Here is a 24,205-nt window from a genome sequence, read left to right on the forward strand (position 1 = left end):
TGCAGGAGGAGCATTAAGTCACCTGCATCTCCATCTGCTGCCTGGCCTATCTCTACACCCTCATTTTTAAGAACTTTCCTGTTCTGTTTCATGGAGGGGAAGAGAGCCGTACTCTCTAATCCCTTTTATAGAAGTCCAAACTCTTTTGTGACTCCCTTAGGCCTCAGAGAGAATCAGCAGAGAGCAAATACATGGCTTGCTTTTAAATTGGCTTTATGTACTGCATTGGAGGAGGCTGGAGAATGAAACGTGAGGTGGTTGGGGCCTGCGCTTTGTAACTCCAGGCCACCGGTAAAAATGTTCAAAATGAAAAAAGAATTGAGCATAATGATGGAAGTTATGTGTCTTAATGTAGTTAATTTTTCATCTGTGCATAAGTATTTCAAAGAGCATTTTAAAAATAATCTTCTCTATGTCACAAAGGGCTGAGGTGAAGTCCTTCCAGTTTAAAAAATGTTTCTGCCCCGAGTCTACATTTAAAGGGTTCAAAGGCATCTTCTGCTTGGCTATTTTCAAATCAGGGTTTCTTTTCATTTTTCATACCATATTATCTCATTGATTGGAAGTCAATTTTTGCTTAAATGATAGAGATATCAAGTGTAGACTTGGCCAAGAATGTGGATGGCCGTGATGTTGGATGTGGTGATGACGACTTTCTCCCGTATCAGCTTTCTACTTTTATGCAGTCAAGGCCTTCTAGTCAAGGCCTGAGTCATCCTGACTCCTCACCAATTTATTTTTTTTTTAAATCTTCACATACAGAGCAGCATGGGGTTTGTTTTGAGTTCTTGGAGTCTCAAATTTAGGCCTTAGTACTCAATTCCTGTCAGGGAATAAATTTTTGTACATAACGGCAGGTAACTATTTAGGTGATGACAACAGACTTAAAACGCTGGTTTAATTTTTAACACTTTTACTGCTGCTTCCTACCGCGCTCCCCCTACTGTTACCCCTTCGAAGCGCCCTGTTTTTATGGTGAAGAAAACAAAAACAAAAACAATTTGAATTAGGGGAGGAGCGGTTCAGAAGCCAGATTCAGCTGTCTGAGTTAGTTTCGCGTTAGTTTACGGAGCTTTTAGCGAGCTGCTGCCCAACTGGGGCCTCCCGGGCCCCCACAGCGACGGCCGTGCCCGCCCGCTGCGCCCCGCCCGCTGCAGGCGGGGCGGGCCGGGGCCAGCCCTGCGGCGGCCATTTGAAATCAAACGCCCTCCGCGGCTCCCATTGGCTGCACCGCGCCACACGCCGCTCCCCTCGGGCCAATGGGGACGCTCCGCGCTCCTTTTCGAATGCGTACAGAGCTCCGCTTTGGTCTCCTTCCGCCATAGCGCCGGCCGTTATGGCTAAAAGAGTCCGTCCGCCGAGCGGCGCCGGGTAGAGCCGGGAGGCCTCGAGGCGGCTCGACCGGGGCTGGGTGTGCGGGGCCGTGTCCCACCGGGGCGGCTCCAGCAGCTCCCGGTGCCTCGGGTGCCTCAGGTGCCGGTAGCGGCTCGGCGGAGGGATACGAGCGGGCGGAGGCGGCGCTGGCGCGCGCGGGAAGGGCGGGAGGGGGGCGCCGCGGGGAGCGGTGGCGGCAGGAGGAGGAGGAGGGAGCCGGCACCGCGCTGAGGGGGTGAGCGCCGGGACGGGGCGAGGTGAGGGGGGACGGGGGGCTGCTGGCGTTGGGAATAAACTTTAAAACCACACGTGGTTATTGCTTGGGGAAAGCGGAGTGCCGGGGAGGATGCTGAGAGCAAGCTGGGATCGCTGCTTGGTGCTGGCCTTACGCTGCTTGTGGTGTGGGGGTGCTGGGGTTTAATCCTATAAGCGGGTTATAAGTGTTTTTGTAGGGCCTGCTTTAAAATTAATATTTGACACTGCACCGTGCATAGGCAAACACAAGGGTTTGCTGGTGGAGAGGCGCTGTCAGTGCTGTCACACGCTGTGTGTGTCCTCAGGGACCCGGCCCCGCAGGGCTCCTGCCAGGCCTTACCCCTTCGTTCCTTCATTTGCTGACGGGCCAAGGGGTGAGAAATGTCGTGGTTTGGTCAGGTTTGTGTTTAACGCGACGCTGGGGACCCTGATCCTGTGGTAATAACGGGTGCTTCGGCCTCCTCCTGGGGGAAGGTGACGAGGCAGGTTTGTTGCCCCGCTGTGCTGCCAGCTTCCTGAGAGCCCAGGAGATGCAGTCGCTTCTGAGACCCAGCCTGCAGCGGGATTTCTGTGAAACCACTGCGGGTGTGAGAACTGGCACTGACAGGGAGCTGCAGATAAATAGCTACAGCCGCAGTCACGGCTTCTCTAGGTTTACTCCAAAGGCAGCTTTACTTGAAAGCCAAGTCTGAGAATGTCCCAGTACATGAGACGAAAGTAACATGCCAGGAGTAGGTGAGCAGGAGTGACTGCTTGCCTGAAAATAGCTTTAAATCGCTCATGGAACGAAATATTGTACGTGTTGTCCTGCCTCTTTGCAGGCTCTGATGGATAACAAGCAGCTATCGCATACGTAAAAGCGGTATTGCTAAGTTTGTGTGAGCACGTGATGAATGCTCTTACCACTTATAAGCGTTGTTTCCTCCAAACGTGTAGTGCCCGCGCTCCTGTGCATGATTTCAGCCAATGCTCGTGGTGGATAGTTCCCAGGTGCAGGGGAACACATGCAAATGGCACTTCGTTCACGTGGCACGTGCACAGGGCTCTTCTGCTGTACTTTAGGAAGTGTTCTGAATGGCATTAAAAAAGGGTTACGTTGCTTTACATATTTATGAGAATAAATCATTACTTGGATGAGTAATTTTGACATTCTCACGTAGGTAAGACTTCTTATGTTTGAAGATGCCGCTCTTCGGGAAAATAATTGTAATTAAACGGAATGGGACCGATGGAATTCACTTTCCACTCACTGCAAGTTCTTGTTTATTTGGAAGGTGAGAATGAGTTGAGTACTCAGATGCATTGAAATAATATTAATGATAGTTCCCATGGACAGAATCTTTTTAATATTTACTTGCAAGAAAGAAATGTTTGTATTTGTGAATGCTGTTCAAGGTAGGAAAAGTGGTATTGGACTAACATTACTTGAGCGGAACTTACTGTTTGTCATCGCTTTTTGACCTTTCTGTGTTAAAAAAGTTCTTTTTTTTCCCCGAAGCTTCTGTCAAAGAGATCTGATAGAGCTATGAGATAACAAGTAATCTACATGTGACGTATGTACAATTAGCAAGTGGTGGCACTTTTATCTGCGGGCAGGTCCTAGAGAACCAACCAGTGCAGAAGGGAAAGTGGCTTGCATTCAACTGTGATCGTACCAGTGCTTTTTTGCATTTATTTTATTTTTTTAAATTATTTTTTTGGTTCTCCAAGGCCTCAGTAATGGAATGCATGAGTTAGTATCAAGAATTGATAAACGTTTTTACTTCTCTTGAACTGGGTTTGCTCAGCACTTCTCTGATTGATTGATTAATATCTTAACTAATTATCCAGTCCTGCATCAGATCCTGTAGTGCCAGTCTGTGGGAAGCACTGCAGTGTCAATAATACTCTTCTTTGGCTTCAGCAGAGCTGCCCAGGCAGATGATAATTAGTTTTAATGTCTTTTTAGGCTTGTCATGAACAGATTTTTGGTTATTTTACCTTTTTTCCAGTATGGATTCTCTGGCATTACAGAAACATAAGCTCCTGATATTTTTTTGTCACAGTTGAAAGCCTTAGGTGGTTCATTTCTTCCCGTTCATTGCCTAATGTCCTGCATTTTTTTTCAGACTTAATTGTCTTCAGGATCTCAACTCTTTTATCCAATTAAGGTGAATGAGTTCAACGCTCCCTGGTGGGTTAGGCAGGGCAAGCCTGCATTCTAACAATTTTGGCCACTAATGGTAATCTGTGGCTTCACACTGGAGCCAGTCCTATAATAATTGGCTTTACTGGCAGATGAAAAAGCTGCTTCTCAGCCAGCTGTGCCATACTCAGACACTGTTTTTTTTTTTTTGTTTTGTTTTGTTTTTTGATCTCTGTATTGTTAGCACTAGGACAGATTTTGGACAGAGTGTATTTTGCTGATAATGTGACTTAGAATCCAAGCTTTAGACTCCGCGTTTCTCTTTCAATCCTTTTTACTGCAGTGCTGTTTTTTTCCACCACTTTTCATCACAGAAATTAGCACCAAGTACAGCATTCCCCCCGTTTCTTACCTGGAGAACTTAGTGACTACTCTCTTGCCTTAGGTCTGTTGGCATATATTAAATGTATGTGTCCAGAGAAAAGTGGTGGAATTTAAACTGCTGATCACAGTCACTTTTTTCTTTGGTGGAGAAAAGGTTTCCCTGGGGTAGCAATAACTTTCTGGCTTTTTCCTAGTGTTCCAAACTCTGTTGGTGCAATAGACATCACGTTAAGTATTTCATTCAATGTATTTTCTTGTCCCTTTGTTCTTCAGTGTACAGTCATACAAATTATTAGCTGAAATTTGGGATGTCAAAGCACCAAATTCTACAGCAGTGAGATTTTTTTGTCTCTTCTGCATGTCTGTAAACTCAAATTACATTTTCACCTCTAGGAGAACAGAATGTGACATCCGCATCCAGTTGCCTCAGGTCTCGAAAGAACATTGTAAAATTGAAGTAAATGAAAACGAGGAGGTAAGATATGCATATTTTAATGACATTTGTATTGCATTGTTGCATCTCATCAGACTACTGAAATTTTTGTTTTATTTCTAGGCAATCTTGACAAATTTAAGTACAGTAAATCCTACGCAGCTGAACGGTAGCTGTTTTCAGCAACCTGTACCTCTGAAGCACGGAGATGTGTTAACTATTATTGATCGTTCTTTCAGGTAAGTGCCAGTGACAAACTGTCTCTGACGGAGACAATGCCTTGATCCTAGAACATGTTCTGCAGCCAAACAGTGTGGGGAACTCTGGACAGTCTCTACCTGCCAGATGAAGATACAGGAGATAGCAGTAGATGATTGGGAAAACCTAAAACATCATTTTACCATTTTCAGAAAGATAATTTAGTTTATTTTGTATCTCTTTACAATGTCTTATAGAGCTTCTCCAGAAGGCAAGACGGCTTAAAGATTTTTTTTATTACTTTTATATATTATATTAAGCTAAATCAATAAAGATAGAATTGTCTGGAGAGATCATTTTGATTTTGTTTCAAGGACAAACACATTTCTAGGAGAAGAGAATATTTTGATGTAGTGAAAGTATTTTAAAGCAATATGTTGGTATTGCTGGGAGTGGGACAACTCTTTCTAGGTCATTTACCTTAATAATGGGAATTTAGTTATCAGCTATTTAACCAAAAAATGCTTGTTTTTATTTTTAAAATATTTCATCCAGGTTTGAATATCCTCTCCAATCAACTCCAAGAAAAAGGCGATCCAGATCTCCAAAAGATGAAACGCGGCAGGTAAATTTGTGGTGACAGGCTTACTTATAAGTACATCGGTATCAGTATTGATAAGGATAAATTCTATTTCCGTGTTTCGTTGTGGGTTTTGTCTGTTTTTTTTTTTTTAAATGAGGAATATGTTTTCAATCGTAGGCTAGCTTTCTGTTTGAAAACGCAAATGAACTCGTATCTTTTTTAAACTCAATATATTATTTTTAGAGTTATCAGTTTCTATTAATAGATATATTACTCACCTATTAAGATTATAGGCAACCTATTGAAACTAATCCTTATCTTTTTTTGAGGAGAGGATAGGATGCAGGAAACAATGTTGGATATACTTGTACTTTTAAATGGGGATGTTTGCCCTAGAACCTGAGCATTTTTTTCCTCCAAAAGTATGTTGTTTTATGTGCTAGTAAATTGTTGGAATTTATAAATATCAAACGAAGTTTATCTTTTAATAATTTATTTGCATTTGTTTCTTTTTTTCATTCCCAACAATGTTTTAACCCTTCAAGGGGATATTGCTACTTAGTGAGTACTGTGGCTATTGAAGATTTTTGTACGTTATGTTTCTCTTATTTAAATAAAATTCTTCCACTAGGTCTGGTACAAAAGTGAGCTTAGAATGTGCTTGTACATGTTCATATGCTACAGCTGCTTTTAGAGCTAATAATGATAAAACAAGACTTGAGCTCTTGCTGTGTGGAGTATTGGTTAGTGTTCTTAACTGGTGAAATGTGCTATTTTAATTTGAGTGCTTTTAAACCTGTTCAGGATGCAGTGCTTACACATTTATAAATTTAGTGTTTTTCAATGTTCAGTAGAAAGCTAAATAAATATTTGTTGCTCTGCTGTAATGTTGTACAAATTTACAGGTTCTTCATGTTCAGCAGGTGGCAGAAGTGGAGTTATTACATAAGCAAACTTCAGGATCTAAAAGATCTTCAGGTTGGTACCTGTATTAGAGGGGGGTTGCGTTCATCTTCCTCCTTAATTTTATTTTAATTCTTAGCATATGGAGGAAAAACAAGGTTGAAAAGAGCAAAAGAAATATATTTAAAGACTTTTTCAAACTGAGCACAGTACACATTCCTGTGTCAGTGTACTACTGCATTGTACTTAAATGCTGTGATTTACCCTTGCCAGGGGAAAACACATTGTTGCCTTCTGACAAATGGGCAGTAACACTTTTTGAGAAACAGTATTGAAAGCTTTGCTGAAATCCCAAAAGATCACGTTTAAAGATCTCCTTCCTACCCGCCCCATCTCCTTTTCCAAAAGTTGATCAGTGTGCTTTTTCCTTGTCTGTTAGTCTCTACATCTTTACGTGTATTTCCCGTTGCATCTAAGAGAAGTGGACATGTCAGCATTTGTTTTAGCAGATGTTCATGCTGGTATATGGCAGTGTTGAGACTGTGGATGTGTAAATGTTCACAAGGGCTCAGCTTCTTGTGGCTTAGAAAGGCAGCTTCTTGTGGCTTAGAAAGGCAACTTCTTGGATGAACCCTACTAGCTGACTGCTCTGTGCATGGAAAATGTGAAGTGAAGCATGTTACTTCAGGCCTCCAGCATGCGTGCGGTCACTTGCTCTGTCTCATTTGGGAGGTGCTAGCTCTGTTTTATTGTCTTGCTTTACCCTAGAGAAGCATTGGTACAGTTAGAACAATACAGCACCTGGGTAAATGCAAGACAGGAAACTGAATTGTGGAAAGCCGATCTCAGTGACTGTTTAGTTCTGTGTTCACAGATTTGTCTTGTGGCAGCCATGAAAGATAGGTATATAAGCCACCGAAGAAAAACAGCAGCATGAAATACAAATTGCCTTATCTGAATGTGGGATAAGGTCCAGATTGCAACTTAAAATTTATTAAACATTTCACAACTAATGTTTTTATTATGAGAGAATTGTTATTGTAAACAGCTTTGTGCACGGTCCTATATCCTGGAGCCTGGTTGCTAGTCTTGGTAGAGGAAAGGAGGGAATTCTCATCTGTATTTAAGGAACTTTACTTATGTTTCTGCTTTTTTTACATAACTTTGTTTTTGCTTTGCTTATGCTGTAGATCATTCTGAGTGCGAAGAACAAAATGCTGATGAAAATAAACAAAGTACAGAGGAAAATATGTCCAAAGCCTTACCAGTTAAGCTACAAACACCTAAATCTTCATATAAGATAAAACAATCTATTAAAAAGCAAACTGAAATGTCTCCCTTTAGTAAACTCTATGAAACACTGAAACATGAGATTAAAGTGAAAAAAACTCTGCAAGGAGGAAATGTACCTGAAAAAGCTGGAAAAGAAGGTGGTAAGGGTGCCCTGCAGGAACCAAGTGCTCAAATTACATCAAGTTGTGATCTTGTAAACCCGACTAAAGGAAAAGAAAATGGCATAAGTGAAAATAATGAAGAATATAAAATGAAACAAGAAGTAATTAGTTCAGAACTTAATCAAATCTCAGTGGTAGGAAGTGCTACCAAGAAATGTTTTACCAGAAGTCCGCAAACTTCTGTTTCAAAGGAGATGACAAAAAGTATTCGTAGGAGAAGTAACTTGCAAGATCATAAGGAAGAAAGTACGCCAGGTAAAGCTAAAGGCACTGAAGTTACAGCCAAAACACCCAAACCCAGTAAGGAGAATGACAGAAATGCAGCGTGTCTGCTGCAGCCATGCTCCATAGAACGCTTGGGTTATGCGGATGAGGTGAAAATCTACAACTCTGCCATAACAGCAGAGAAAATAGCACAGACAACAAACGTGACAAACGTTTCTGAAGTAGACAAACATGTTATGTCTACACCAACCCCCAGAAGGAAGAGTCCTCGATCTTGTTTCATGTCACCTACCAACGAAGCTACTGGGGTGGGTTCTGTAAATATTGGTACTCCGACAGCTCGAGGAGATGTGCTGTTGGAACTCAAGTCTTTTTCAGAAATTTCAGCTGAAATTCAAAGGGAAGATTTAGTGTGCAGAAACGATAGCCTCCAACAACTGCCTTTGGCAGAAAATAAATGCGTAAAACAGAGACGAAATAGTAAACAACATACACCAAGAAAATCAGGGAAAGTAGAAGTGCTGAAAGAAATCTGTGATCAGACAAACGTAGATTCAAAAAAGAGAGATTCTGAGTCTCCTGCTTCTAATTCCAAGAGTCCCAGAAGAAATGTCAGACAAAGTAAAGAATTTGTAAACAAAAGCATCCATTCAGAGACACCAACTTCAGGAGAGTTAACATCAGAACTGGCATCTCCTGCTAGTCAGAAATCCAGCTCTGGAAGAAAAAGGGGTAGGCCGAGGACCTCTGAACTGCGAACTGAGAAAGCACTGGAGACAAATGCAGTTGAAGAACACAACAATAAGACTGTAGACAGACAGGACAGTGGAACTCAACAAGATCTGACCACCAATGGGTGTAATAAGAAATCAGATTTGGAAGATGCCAGTGTTCTAAGACCTCGGAGATTATCATCAAAAAGGTCTTCAGGAAGTGCTAGTGTACTGGAAGGCAACGAGGCTGTTTCAGAAATGAATGTTTCTGATCTGTTGGCTGAAGAAGAATCAGGTAAATAGATTTCGCGCCTTGTTGGCACTTAATTGGAGAAAATCTCTTAGTTTTCGTGAGAATTTTTCCATTTAAATATATAATTAATTGCTGATACGTTGGTTCTGTAACATTTATCATGTTTTTATATATATGACCCTAAAAATAACCAATAATTTCTATAAAATTTTCTCCAATTGAATGTAAATGAGTTACTTTCTAATATGTTTTTGACTTTAAAATGCCCAAGTAAGCATTGTTTCCTGTGCTGGTTAAAATGGTGACTTCCTGGATTCTTTGGTTTGTGGAGATATATTCAATTATTGCTATTTTTTGTTTAGGTAACACAAAAACAGTATCTCAGAAGAGGAAGAGCGGTGATCTGTTACCTCAGCCTTTAGGCAAGAGAAAAAGAGTGTCTTTTGGTGGTCATCTAAGTCCAGAGCTCTTTGACAAAAGTTTGCCTCCCAACTCACCCCTTAAACGAGGTGCGATTCCTGCAAGACTGAGCTTACCATTTGGAGGCTCCCCACGAGCAGTGCTGAAAAAGGCTCAGGGGCTGAAGCACTTTGCAGTCCAGGTAAATAAATGCTGAGGCTAATCGAGTCGCTAAGCTAAGCAATGCGAACAGAACTTGTAAATTCAAAGACTTCTAAAAATGAATTCAAAATGAATAATAAAGATGTATGTTAGGAAGTGGACATATTCATTGGGAATTAAAATGGTATTTTTTAATCAGTGTTTTTAAACTTTTTCCTCCAAAGGAGGATGTGCAGCTTATTGTTCGTCTACCTCTCTCTATCCAGTGGGTGTTTCATTTCACCACACGTTTTTGCTTGTTCTCATGCATGTTTAGGAGTATATTTGTGTGCCTGTGTTTAACAGCAGAATCTACTGGCACCAGTTAATCGTAAATAGCAGAAAACAGACGCAATCTAGAAAGAGTAGTTTGTTGCCAGACTATGCAAGCTATGGCCATGTGGCTTGGCCAGAAGTCTGAAAACATTCAGCTGCTGATTTAAACTAGTGAAAGCTTGTAGTGCACTTTATGGGAATAAGACTGTTTTGAATAAACTAGAGTAACAAAGTTAATTTGTTTAATTGGATTTGCACAGGCTATTGGAGGCTTTTGAAATTTAAAAGTTGTTGCCAATTTGCTTTCTTCTTAGAGAGTAACATCTAAGGCTTTTTCAACTGATCTGATGCTATTTTATACCATTGCATTTACTTTTCAGAGATAGAAAAGAACATCTGTAGTTTAGCTTTGCACAGTAATTTTTTATTTTTTTTTTTTCTACCAGGAACTTTCTGTATGTTTGCAAAAAGAAAAAATGTCACCAAAAAAATTGCCAGCCCAGACACCCCCAGCTGCCTCTTCCCCTGACTCTGGAAAAGCAACACCGCAGCTTCCTACAGGCTCTCCAGCACCTTACACAAAAGGACGTTTCTCTGTTTCGCACATCACAACACCATCACCAATTGCAGAAGAGCAGAACGGTGTTGCAAAAGATATGAATACAGGGGAGAAAAATGGTGCCCTAGAGAAAACACCTAAATCTAATCGTGTTAGCCAAGATGATGAAACCTCAGTGGCAACACCTAACAAATTAACAAGAAGTTCACGACGTAGTTCGAAGAAGACTCCCATGAAGAGGAGGAGTGGTGCTGTAGCAGTTATCAATTCAAAAAGAAGAAGTGGTGCCTCTACTGCCAACTTGCTAGGTTTGTTTCAGCAGTTAATTTTAATGATTTCTACTGCTTTAAAAAACAGCTACAAAACTGAAGTAGTCCTATTACTAGTTTTATTCTGAGACCACCAAATGATCGATGTATATTCTGATGGTTTGGGGGATTTTTTTTTTTGAATCATCTGAGAATTGCAAAATTTTATGTTCTCACACTTATACATTGCTTTAGCAATTAGATTTATAACATGGTATTTAGAACACAAATCCTAATACTCAGAAACTGAAAAATGGTAGAATTAAAGTTCTGTTTGTTAGGTTAATTGCGGTATTGATCCTCCAAGTCCCTCAATTTGGAGTAGTATATAACTGATACAATTTCAGTTTAATAATTTTTGTTGGTGAAAACATGCATTTTACCTGTATTCAGCTTAGTTTCTTTATGCCTTTTTCCCTAGCCAGTTCACACACTGTCAGTTGTAGACTGGACTGCCTGTAACTGTTGGGTGTATGGCAGACATCATGGATGATAACCATTGAGACACAAATATTTTAATTGTTGAACATTCAAATTCAAATGTTGGTCAAAATAGTTTTGATACCATTAGAAAAATTGAGAGGGAATCTGGTTCTTGAAGATTTAATCTTTATGAAAACACTTAAAGATGAGATGTCTTTAATTTTTGAAAACAAATTATATCAATTTGACTCTTTCAAAGTCAAATTTAAAGTTTCCCATCAATATCAACATTCATCTGGCAATTTATTATTCTTTGCTGTATTCATTTTTTGTAGAATCATTTTAGAGTTGTGAATAACATGCTGTGTGCAGTGTCTGTGTGCAGTGTCTCAGTGATAGTCCTATTATATGGTGAGATAAAATCACAGGCCTTCCTGGTTAATCCTGGATATGTTTCACTTAAAAAAAAAAACAAAACAAAACATTTTTTTGCTGTTAAATTTTACATTCTGTTAAGGAAAAATTCAGGTAAAATAAAGTGCAAGACTGAAAGGCTTATGGCAAATTTGTAATGAGGAAAATATTTCACAGAATCGCAGAATATCCCGAATTGGAAGGAACCCACAATGATCATCAAGTTTAACTCCTGGGTCCTTAAATGACCGCCCAGAAAATCAGACCACATGTCTGAGAGCACTGTCCAAATGCTTCTTGAACTCCAGCAGAGAGTGAGGACAGAATGAGGTCAGCACTACGTTCCAGAATCTGTGCTGTATGATGCTTTTTGTTGTGGAAACGGACTGGATGCTTGGACAGTCAGTCGTTAAGATTCAGCTTGCAATTGTGTTTTCCAACTGGAAGCATTTTCCCCATAGCTCTTGAGCATAGTTTGATATTGCTGTTACCAAACATTCAGACTTCTAGTTCTGATTTCTGACTGCAGCAAATCCTTTGGAATCATAAATAGCTGTGAACTCCTGTTTACACAGCTGACAGTTAAGGTTATTGTGTCTGTTTTGCTTTGTAGTTGCGAAATCTTGGGCAGAAGTGGTAAAATTGGGTGTTGCAAGACCACAGGCAAAGGCCGTTAAAAAACATGCCCCAAAAGGAAGACCAATGAAGAAGACAACACAGTCGCCAAAGGTATTTGTTTTACTTCTTTTTAAGGTTTAGGGGTTTGCTTAACCTTGAAACAGCTTGTTGGCATTTAACTGCAGAAGCTGGAAGTTTGAGATTTTGGCAAGATGTTAAATGGGTATTGGTGTCTTTCTCACAGCGTGTAAATCTACTTGAATTTACTGAACTGAATTAATTCAAAACATCTTAAGAATATATCTAAATAACCAATTGTGTTGTGTGGATGGAGTAAGTATTTGTCCCTTGTCTACAGTTGAAGCTGTAGTGCTGTTTGAAAGAGGTTCTGTTACGGTTTAACCACTTTACGTGGTGGTGAGGTTGGTCGTTGGATGATTGTGAAGGTCTTTGCCAACCTAAAGGATTCTATGCAGGTGGAAAGGAGTAAGACTGAAGCACTCTCAGGATAATCCCTGAGCATTTCTGAAAGCTAAGAAAACTTGTCTCAGATGCTCATTGAGCATAGTCACTCAAATCTTAAATGAATATATGAGCTGCATTTCACAACGAATCAGCCCTTTAAAGTAGCTGCAGTTTAACACTTCTGTATGCCCAGCAGTCTGTATTAGCTAAACATGACCAGTAAATTTGTGGAATCTCTTGAGTGATTCTGGCTAGGTTTTAAATAAAAGGGATCTTTGTGTCCTAATTTTTATTTATTTTTTTTCCTTTATAGACTCCAGAAAGAAAAATAAAAGGTCATTTTAGCACAGGTCACGCAGAGTCTCCTGCTACAATAGTTGTAGGTAGAGCGTACTCTACCACTGTTAGAATGGCTGGACAGGTCCCTAAAGTGGTGAAAAATCCAATCTTGAAACAAAACTTGAATATGGATGAGAGCTTCACAGGTACGTTGTGAGATTTTTAAAACCTGTTACTGGTTCTGCCAACTGTGCGCTTTTTTTTTTTTCCCAAAATAAGTGCTCATTTTTCTGAATATAATTTATAGGGCTGGCTGAGATGTTTCAAACTCCAGAAAATACGAGTGGAAAAAGATCACCTTCGAGCACTGTTCATAACAGTGATTTTACACCACCGTGCACCTCAATGGACATTTCTGAACTGCATACTCCTGAAGAATCTGGTATGGTTGTTAATGGGAAAGAAATATTAAAGTATACTTTGGGGTGGCTGTGTCTGCAACTCACTGACAGTGTGTAGCCTAATGCTAGGCAGACTTAGTGTAGAGATGAAGCAACTTGCAACCATTGATTTTTTTTATCGTGTATTGGAGGACATTTTTCCAGTAGTTCCAGTTCATTTTTTGGTAGGTGTTTTTTTTATTCATTCAGTTTTATATCGAACTTGTAAATGCTGAAGTATTGTTTCAGACAAACCTTGTGTTGAAGCATGGCAATCCTTTAATCAATCGTCAGGGGATACATCTAGATTCAATGACAAAATCTTACGGCAGGGAGTGGTTATGCTGTATAATTTTGCAAAGATTCTACTTAAGAAAAATGTCAGATTAGGAAGATTTGTGTTAAGATGATACTTAGCTTTTTTTTCTGTCTTTTGCATATGACTTTGCATATCAGTCGTGTTCCTGAATAACTTAGAATTCTTTAAATTCTGTTTTACTAAGAATTTAGCAAAAGTGAGCATCTAGTGAATCACCAACAAAAATCAAGAATGAATTATCCAATATTCAGAGTAGTAATACTAATGATTTTTATCAGATTAAATAAAAAATCATCAAGGTTTTTTAGGCTTAATTTTTTTAACGTATGCTGTGCCTTGTAGGAGCTAATTGCCTTCTTGCTAATTATCAAACCAATTGCTGAAACACAGTTTTGGATTTAGCTTGTAGAAAGCTTTGGCTGATTGAATCCATTTTTTACTTAGTTATAAAGCGATTGGAATGTTTGGATTTTCTGCTTAGTTTGTTTGCCAAATTAGATAAACCTACTGTTTATTTCAGGAGAGATGATGGTGTCACCATTAAATACTCCAGATGCTTCAGAGCAGAAACTGGATTGTCAAGACATTTCCTATTTGCTGAGAGAGAAGGAATCTCCAAAGTCTGTGTTTGACATAATATCCACCAAAACTCCTGAAAGAAGAAGAGCTGTGCTGGAAGAAGATCTTGATGTGGATAGCGTGTCAGTAACTGCAGAGAAACAAGCCTCTCGGGTGAAATTGGCAAGTAAAAGGAAAACTCCAGATCAGAAATTGGAGTCAGTCGAGGTTGTATCAGGCATCAAGCAGCTATTAAGAACCCCAAAGAAGAAGCCAGAACCTGCAGAGGTTCTGTCGGGCATCAAGCAGCTCATGAAGACCCCGAAGCAGAAACCAGAGCCAGCTGAGGTCCTGTCGGGCATCAAGCAGCTCATGAAGACCCCGAAGCAGAAACCAGAGACTGTAGAGGTCCTGTCTGGCATCAAGCAGCTCATGGAGACTCCGAAGCAGAAACCAGAGCCAGCTGAGGTTCTGTCGGGTATCAAACAGCTCATGAAGACCCCAAAGCAGAAACCAGAGCCAGCTGAGGTCCTGTCTGGCATCAAACAGCTCATGAAGACCCCAAAGCAGAAACCAGAGCCAGCTGAGGTCCTGTCTGGCATCAAGCAGCTCATGAAGACCCCCAAGCAGAAGCCAGAGCCTGTAGAGGCCTTGTCAGGCATCAAGCAGCTCATGAAGACCCCGAAGCAGAAGCCAGAGCCAGCTGAGGTCCTGTCTGGCATCAAGCAGCTTATGAAGACCCCCAAGCAGAAACCAGAGCCAGCTGAGGTCCTGTCGGGTATCAAGCAGCTCATGAAGACCCCCAAACAGAAACCAGAGCCAGCTGAGGTCCTGTCTGGCATCAAGCAGCTCATGAAGACCCCAAAACAGAAGCCAGAGCCAGCTGAGGTCCTTTCTGGCATCAAGCAGCTCATGAAGACCCCCAAGCAGAAACCAGAGCCTGTAGAGCCTACTGATTTCCTGTCAGGCATCAAGCAGCTCACAAGGACCCCACAGCAAAAACTGGAACCTACTACAGATGAAAATGCCTTACAAAAATTGCCGGAGACTCCAGTACAAAACAAGGATGTAGTAAAAGATGTGACAGGAGTTAATTTAATCCAGAAAAATCCAAAATTGAAACATCAGCCAGTAGAAGACATGGTTGGGGTCAGCCGTATTTTCAGAACTCCAAAGGAAAAAGTTGAACCCATAGAAAATATGTTTGGAATTAGTAGATTAGTGCAAACTCCAAGAGAGAAATATCATCCAGTTGATGACTTTGTGGGTCTGGAGAGGCTTATGGCAGAACCCAGACAGAAAAATTCTGATTCTGAAGTGGACTATGTTGGAGTTAAGGAAATGTTTGATGCATCAGAGGAAACGAAGGTAAAATATTTTCTTTAGCTTTTGGAAAGAGTTTATTTAAGCTTGGAGCCTGTGGTTGAAGTGAACTCTTAGGCCATCTAATAAGACATGTTTTATATCATTGTATTTCTATTAAAATATCTCATACACAAGACCTGTGGCTGACAAAATACCTTCTGGAAGAGCACCTGATGTTTATTTGAAAACAGTAAAGTTGGCAACCTGTGTTTTCCTTGGTAGCTTTGTCCAGGTGAATGGGTAAAAACCAGAAGATGCAGCTGATTACAAATTTGAAGGAGCACTTTTTTTCTAGTCATTTGTTTCTGTTATGTTTAAAGCACCCTTAAATTACTTACAAACTACAATGGAGTTCTTTCTGTGCCTTCCTTTTCATAAGTGGGATATATGCATGTTTTTTTTGTACAGCTTCTTCATAGCTTGTAGATTAAATTCAAAACACTTTTTTTCTTTAAACATCCAAGAGCACTGAGATTTTGCCAAAATTTTGTGTTACCACGTAGTCAGTTGATTGCTCTTCATGCCCATAAGGCTTTCATTCACTGCTTGCTGAATGGACACTGATTCTACTGTTTGCTTGTATTAGTATGTACTTTGTTTAGAGGAACCCTATCTAAATGGCTGCTGAGGCTGCTCTGGGTTACCATTTTGACCTTACAATTCGCACCTTCATCACTCTTGTCATTTGTGTATTTTATTAGCATTGATTTTTGTTGACTCCCAGATCCATAGATTAAAATGAGTATTGCTGGTCTGTGTAGAACTACAATAAAACACTTCAAAACATTCAAATGATTTAGATTCAATAACCCTCTTTTTCTAATCTTACTAGACAATTTTCAGCCCATTTACTGAATGCTTTTTGAAACTCTACTATGTTGTCTTTCACTGTAAAAAAGGCTACACTAGCTCAGATAAAAAGTATTAAGTTCAATTTTGTGCTAGTACCAAATATATGATGCAGTTAGCAAACGAAGTTGGCTTCATTTTCTCATAAAGTACTTGGCAGGACTTTTTTCAACTGTTTCACTCCTAATTTTCTATTAGTTAGTTATTTCTTGTCCTGTCAGAAACACACAAATGTATTGATTATTGCTTATTTCCTTAGGTCAGGTCAGAAAACGTTATGGATCCTAAGCAAGAAGATGCTGTAACTGCTTGTACTAATGGCAGTCATGAGTATGGTAAGTACAAATACTTTTATTTTAACTAGAGTAATAATGAATATACAGGACTGTGTGTTGTTAGTGAAGTTCCAACACGTTGTAAAAATTCCAAATCATATAGTATGGAAGGAGCAAAGCAAGCTCAGGGAATTCGAGTAGTAATCTGTAACAAACATCAGTGTTGACATTCTACTGGTGTTAAAGAAATGGTGTAGTAGTTTGATGTAATAACAGTGGCATCTCCAAACATACCAGTGTTTAAAAAAAAAAAAAAGACAAAAACAAACAAACAAACAAACAAAAAACCTTGATAAGGTATCCACTTAAAATCACCTTTATTTGCAAAGACTTTCAAAATATATCTTAAAGCCTGAGTGCTACCTGTCAAATAAAACAAATAACTCTGTGTACTAAACTGGGTTTTATTCTACGAATTCTGTTCAAATCCCTATTACTTCCTCAAATTAAATATGATTCATTTGAGCAAGACCACTTTACTAGGAAAATTAAAACTCAAGAGATACTTTGATCAGGCATAGTAATGTATAACTTTTGATTGTGCTCTTTTCTATATTACAAACTTTGTAGGGGGGAATAAAACTGTTTTAGAAGACAAAGGAAATACTTCGCAAGATAAAGATTCTCAACAAAAGTTGTCAACTAGTGAAGACCACTCTACCCAGAGACTAACAAGGGGCAGATCAAGGAAGACTGTACATCCACCTTCAACAAAGCAGTGTGAAAAGGATTTAAATTCAAAAGAATTGCAAGGTCTGGAGAAAATGAGCATCCAAGAAGAGACGGGAGAGATCAGTACTTCAACTTCAGTAGCTAAAAATCCAGGAAGAGGAAGGAGAACAAATCCATGCATGGAAAAAGAAATTGTTTCAAAGCATCCTGGTGAGAAAACAGTTAAAACCGTTTCACTTGTGGAAAAGCAAGTTGATACTCAAAGACCGAGAAGAGGTAAAACTAAAGAACCAAAGGAGTTAAAACATCCTAGTGAGGATCTTGAGTCTCGTGAAAAAGATTCTTCAGTGCTACAAAAAGATCCTGCAAATAGGAAACAGACTTTGCAGGAGTATGACATCAGTAGCACATCTGTAACTGAAGATGATCAAAGCAGAAAGACAGAAAGTGTATCTAGTAGCAGTCAGGATGAAAATCACCAACTGCAAACAGATTTAAAAAAATCTGAAAACACATCTGACAAAGGTAGTGTAGAAGACAGAGAAGAAATTCTTCTATTGCATCAGAAGAGGTCTAGAGGAATGAAAAAAATAGAAAACACAGAAGCACTGCTTCCACCCAAAAGAGCAAGAAGAGCTAGGAATGAACAGGTTGAACAAGCTCCTTCAGAGGAACTTCATGGGACAACAAGGAAACTTCGTAAAGACCAATCAGCAAAATTACTACAAGGTGATGAGCAGACTTCTGGGACTGCCACCACAGAAGCATCTGGAAACAGAACTGAACTTGAAGTAAAGGTAACAGAAAAAAGAGGTAAGTCTTCAAGAAATGCTAGAAAACAGCCAACAGAAGTAAAAACAGACATGTGCGGGATGGCACTTGAAAATACACAGAATGTTCAGAAAGCAAAGGAGACTTCAAATGAAACCATTACCGAAACACAATCAGCCACCAAAAATGAGAGGAAAGTATCTCTGGGAGATGAAGCGGAAAATGCTCAGGAAAATACTACAAAGGCATCTCAAAGATTAAAGTCAGAATCACCTTCTGGAGAGACAGATAAAATGCCAGTTACTGTTCTCAACTTGGAATTCAAACAAGAAGCAAACAGAACTAGAAGCAGGAGAGGGAAAAAAGACTCTTCAGAGAAAAAGGCTGATGAATTTGCCCAGGATGTAAACAGCCTAGATCTTATGCTTAAATGTAAGTCAGAAACAGAGGAATCTTCTCCCAAAGAGTCTTCAGCCTCTAGTTGTGTCAAGCAGGCACACCAAGTAATGAAAGACCAGAACAACACAGCTGACACATCGGTAACTGCTCTAAACAGTGACAGCATTGCTCATAGACATCAAAAACAGACAAGAAATGAGCAGGAAGCAAATGAACCAAAGCAACCTGAAATCCTGCAAGAGAATCAAACACAACATAATGGAACTACACATAGAAGACTTAGAGGCAGAAAAGTTAATTTTAAACTTGAAGAAGCCAGTTCCGAAGCTCTAGGAGAAGAAAGGAATTTACCTGGGAATGAGGAAGGAATGGCTTGCAAACATGATCAACGTGAGGCTTCAGAAAATCCTTTAGAAGTAAGGAGGAGCAGAAGAAGGCAAGTTGATTCCATTCCACAAGCAGCTTGTTCTACCTTTACAAAAAAAGAAACCTTAATTAAAGATCATAGTAAAGATGAGACTTCTACAAAAGATCAAGATCCAGCTTTGGAAGCTATTCCCTCTTCAACAGAAGAAGTTCCACTGAGAGGACGAAGAAGGCGAGAGGTTGCTGTAGCATCACAAACGGTGAGTTCTCTTTCTACCAGACAAAAACGTGGGTTGCTAGAAGGTGATGATAAAAAGATGACTGTGAAAGAAGATCAAAATCCAGCATTGGGAAATAACACTTTGCAGGCAAAAGCAAATGCATCAGCAAGGGACAAAAGAAAAGAGATTGATCTAGCAGCAGAGGCAAAAAGTTCAGCTTCTCTCCAGAGAAAACGTGGCTTGTCAGAAACTGATGATAAAGAGGAGAGTACTAATGAAGAACAAAATGTGCTTTTGGAATCAGTGTCCTGTGCAAAAGCAAAGCCATTAGGAAGGGGTAGAAGGAAAGAAACTCCTCCAGTGTCACACACAACTAATTCCATTTCTCTTAGAAGAAAACGTGGTTTGCCAGCAGATGATGGTAAAGAAGAGGCTTCTAAAGATCAAAATGTTCCATTAGGAGCAGTTGCTTCAAGTCTAAAAGATCAACCGAAAAGAGGCAGAAGGAATGAAGCTGCCATCTTGTTAGAAGCCACAATTTCTACTCCTGCTCAGGGAAAACGTAATTTATCAAAAGAAAGTAGCAGAAATAATAATAGGAAAGCTAAAAAAATGATTTCTGAAAAACCCTCTTCCGAAGAAAAAATTGGTCTTTCAAAAGGGTACTCAGGGAAAAAGTGTAGTATCACTTCACTGGCTGTTAGTTCTAGTTCACTTCAAGGTTTGCCAGAAGATGGTAAGAATGAAACTCCCGAAGAGCAACAGGGTATACTTTTGGAAGTAACCCAATCAGGAAAAGAAAATCCATCGAAGGCAGGCAGAAGGAAAATAGTTCCTTCCAAATCTGAAGAAACTAGTTCAACCTTTCTCAGGGAAAAGCTTGTCTTGCCTGAAGACAGAGGTCAAAACGGAATCCTTAAGGAAGGTGAAGGTACAGCTCTGGAAAATAACTCATCCCAGGAAAAACATAGGCAACTGAGAAATAAGAGGAAAAATGTACAATTCAAACCAGAGGCAGCTACTTCTCTTTGTGATAATGGCAACTTGCCTGAAAACAGCAACATTTCGGAAACGCAGTGTTTGATACCCACTGGTTCTGAAGAAAGTAATCAGTCTGGAAAAGGAAAAGAGGTTACCCCTACCCAACAGACAACTTCCACTTCTCGCAGAAGAAAATGTCAGTTGCCAGCAGATGATGTACCACCCAAAAAATTAAAATCAGGTGAGGGGAAAAAAATTGTTTTCTATTTTCTACATATAGCTAAGTTTAGAATTTTGTACACGTTGTTATTACTGTTGGCTGCCATAGTGTAATGTAAATAGAGAGTGGGTCTTTAATGTAGCAAAGAGAGGTAAGTAAAGAAGGGGCTAGGTTATCCTGTACAAACCAGATATTTCTCCAAAGCAGAATGGATTGATTGTATGGCATCTGACAGCTGTATTCCTCTTCTGCTGAGTTATTCAAATGCCCTCATGCTCTTCTGCTCTCTCAATCCGTAACTTGCAGGTTAAATAACAGCAATTAACTAACTTACAGGTGGTGACGAGCATAGCATGATAATTATGTTTGTAGCACCCACTGTTTGTGCTTGTTTTCTCCTAAATATCATCTAAGCTCCTGCTTTTTTATGTCCAGTTTTTGGGTAGCTTGTACGACCCATCAGTGCTGTAATGAAGTTGGTGCTAGAAGGGCTTGGAGCTGCATTTAAGCTCAAATGACAGCAGAAGTTCCACATGTCTCTCACTTTTCCCGTTTTTCAGTTTTATTTTCCCCAAGCTAATAGAGCTCTAGCTTCAGACACTTGAAATATTCCCTAAACCTGTCAGCTGGATGTGATAAAATTTTAAAGATACCACGTTGTAATAAGAAATTATCGTCAAATAAATATAATCAAATGGAAATAATCTTTACAGATACACGAGGAATTTTCTGGCAGGTTATGTGCATTAATCCTATTGTGATTTGGCCATGCTCTCAGTTTCATTTCTCTTCATCTCTTTATCTGTTACATGTGCTTATCCAAATGTAACACGTACATCTATTGTGCCAGGCTCCCCTCTTGGTTTACTGACTTCACACTTCTGCTAGTTTTCACTTCTTGACACTACTACGTGCACTCCCCAAAGGACTGATCTCTTCTGGTGCTTTTCTACTGGTCTGAATAGTTTCTTTTAGAGGGAGGTCCTTTTTCCCCACATGAATTTTAGTGGTGGTGCTTGGGTCGATGCTCATCTCTTGGAGCAGCTTCACTGGTCTGTGCCATCTAGATTCTTCCATAGGTGCCCAGTGTGTTTGTTACAACTACAAGCCTGACTTTGCAGTTCTAGCTGGACAATAAAATAGTTGCTGTACATTCATTTTTGCTGTTTTTTTCTTCGGTGTTAGATCTATGTTTTAGTTTTACATATCAGTAGAAGAATTTTTAGCTAAAATAATAGCTAATTGGTTTTGGTGCTCTCATTAATGTTAACCTACTTTTAACCTACTTTCAGAAATAGCTGTATGTCCTTGGGGACCTATTTTAAAGGATATTGGATGTGCAGAAGTGTGGGTTTTGTAACTGGTTTGTTGAACTCATAGATGTAATCTTTGGAACATAGTCATTAGGGACATCTCCCTTAAAAAACAATGTAACTGAAGATTGACTTTCTACAAAATGCTTGATTTATGATGTAAGTTTACATTTAATATTTCTGTCTACGAATAGAGAATGGTGAAAACAGATCACCCAAAACAGGGAAAAGAAACAAAACTGAAGAAAAACTTGAAGGCAACGTGAAGACAACTCAGACTGCTGGAGGGACGAACAGGACAACAAGATCAAGCACAAGAGCAAGTGCAAGAACGAGAAAATAGACTTAACAGTTGAAGAGTCAGTTTTTAGAATGATTCTGTAAATGAAATTGGAATTTTTAATGTGACTTGACTTACGCTCAGATTTTAAGTTCAGATTTTGTAAAGCAATCACTGATGATATTATCAGAGTACTTTTCTTAATGTGTTTACAGATATGACGCCGCCTGTTTTAGTAGATACATATAGTGGTTCCTAAACCATGCGATGCTTGTGCAGAATGGCAAGCAGAAAAATAAATCTTTTATGCTCGTATTTATCCCCTTTTTTATGGTAATGAGTACAGTAGCCAGGAAGCCATGTTACTTTAATGACAGTGTAATTGTAAGCTATTTTCTGCTTAAATTTTATGTGCTTAAGTCTTATTTTTTCATTAAAGTTCTGTAAATATTCTTTTAAAAACTATAGATTTATTAGTAGAACTACTATGAATGAAAATGCTATTTTTTAAAGAAAAAAACAATCATTTTACTGAGTACAGATTTGTAAGCCATTAAATTTGTAAACAATTTGGGACTTCTGTGTTTTGTGTTCTTAGGAATAATTACGGATGTAATTACTACTGTCCTCTTACAACCACAGAATCACAGAATCACAGGGTTTCCTAGGTTGGAAGAGACCTCAAGGTCATCGAGTCCAACCTCCAACCTAACGCTAACAGCCCTCCACTAAACCATATCCCTAAGCTCTACATCTAAACGTCTTTTGAAGACTTCCAGGGATGGTGACTCCACCACTTCCCTGGGCAGCCTGTTCCAGTGCCTCACAACCCTTTCAGTGAAGAAGTTCTTCCTAACATCTAACCTAAAACTCCCCTGGCTCAACTTAAACCCATTCCCCCTCGTCCTGTCACCAGGCACGTGGGAGAACAGGCCAACCCCCACCTCGCTACAGCATATTTAATTTTTTTTAGCCACATGCCATAATTTTTGGAAGTGTAATGTGGGTGTCTCTGAAATGCAGGCAATTCTCTTGTAAACATGGCCACGCTGTGCAGTGCTTGTAAAGGTAGGTGAGCACTGGGAGGGAGGAGCAGTGAGTGTATGAGGTTGTGATGTTGCCCTTTTCAGAGCTGCAGCTGATGTGGAGTACTGAATGTGGTTTGGAGAATATTTTCTAATGGTCAGCGTCTGATGGCCTGTGTTGGTGTGCCCACATCTCAAAGGGTGATAGCTTTCTGCTACTCTATTAAATGCAAAAAAAAAAAAAAAAAAAAAATTCAGCTCAGGTATCTAACTGCATTTTTAAGACCCCAATTAAGAACCTACATTTTCATATAGTCTAGGAGAAGTAATAGATTTCTATGGAAGAACAGATAGAGTTTATGTTCCTGATGTTTTTCTTAGGGCTTCTTTTGGAGAAGATAAACGGCCCTTTGGGCAAGTTCTGATTTGTGAAATCTGCATTTTCAAGTGTTACCATAAGAGGAGTGAGGGGTTGCTTCCACCAGCTTAGGTTTCAGCCTCTGAAATGAGAGGAGCATCTTCACCCAAAATGTTTAATTGGGTCTGTGGTGCAGGATTTATGATCATCCCAAATTCCAGGTCATGTAGTTTCATGCTTCTTGTATCAGCAACAACTCAAGCAGTAGGTCTAGACTAGTAACCTTGGAGTTTTACAGAATTTTACCAATTTTACTGGATCTATATGAAGTCCTTGCATGTTGAACAACTCCAGTTTTTCCTTGCACTCATTTTCTCATGTTCTATTTGTGACTCAGTCTCCTTAACTGCAACAGGGAGACTTCACAAAGCCATTTTCATGAACCTAATCCTGTATCGGCCCCTACTGGCTGCTGCTTAGAAGTATCCCTTTTGGTTGGTTTGGTTGTTTTCCAAAGAAACCTGGTGATAGCCACCAACAGATTCAGAAGAGAAACAGGACAAAGCAGCTTGGCATTTGTAACCCCTTGAAGGTGATATGCATTGGGTCGATTTGTCATTTGGCTTGGTTGCTTTCCCTATGCAATGTGGGTAGAAAGAGGAAATAACTGCAGTGCTTTAACCTCTGGAAGCTCATGATATAAGTACACTTCCAGGTCAGCTCCACAGCCTTGCTGTCTTCTGTGCTCCCATCTGTAAATTTTCTCTGTTTTTGCAGTTGTGTAAGAGAAGCAAGTGCCTCTAAGTTGCTCTATCTCTGTCATTTCAGTCTTTAATATCATCCCATAATTATTCAAGGCAGCAATTTGTAACAAATCAAAGTCCTAAGGCA

The 24,205-nt window shown here is 39.7% G+C and overlaps 1 protein-coding gene across 3 annotated transcripts; it reads left to right on the forward strand.

The window, feature by feature from the left end:
- The first annotated feature begins 1,561 nt into the window (after positions 1-1,561).
- On the forward strand, positions 1,562-22,501 carry MKI67 (marker of proliferation Ki-67). Of its 3 annotated transcripts, none has more exons than XM_084526461.1 (16): positions 1,562-1,609; positions 2,790-2,903; positions 4,532-4,613; positions 4,695-4,810; positions 5,325-5,394; positions 6,258-6,330; positions 7,446-8,942; positions 9,263-9,501; positions 10,223-10,643; positions 12,094-12,209; positions 12,877-13,048; positions 13,150-13,284; positions 14,122-15,527; positions 16,633-16,708; positions 17,279-20,359; positions 21,846-22,501. In XM_084526461.1, the coding sequence occupies exons 2-16, from the start codon at positions 2,812-2,814 to the stop codon at positions 21,992-21,994; spliced, it is 7,725 nt and encodes a 2,574-aa protein (XP_084382587.1). In that variant the 5' UTR covers positions 1,562-1,609; positions 2,790-2,811; the 3' UTR covers positions 21,995-22,501. The 3 variants fall into 3 exon arrangements, with proteins under 3 accessions (XP_084382587.1, XP_084382588.1, XP_084382589.1); XM_084526462.1 differs by having other exon boundaries at positions 6,273-6,330; XM_084526463.1 differs by having other exon boundaries at positions 6,276-6,330.
- The last annotated feature ends 1,704 nt before the right edge of the window (positions 22,502-24,205 follow it).

The sequence above is a fragment of the Aythya ferina genome, assembly GCF_964211825.1.
Source record: "Aythya ferina genome assembly, chromosome: 7".
Taxonomy (NCBI): Eukaryota; Metazoa; Chordata; class Aves; order Anseriformes; family Anatidae; genus Aythya; species Aythya ferina.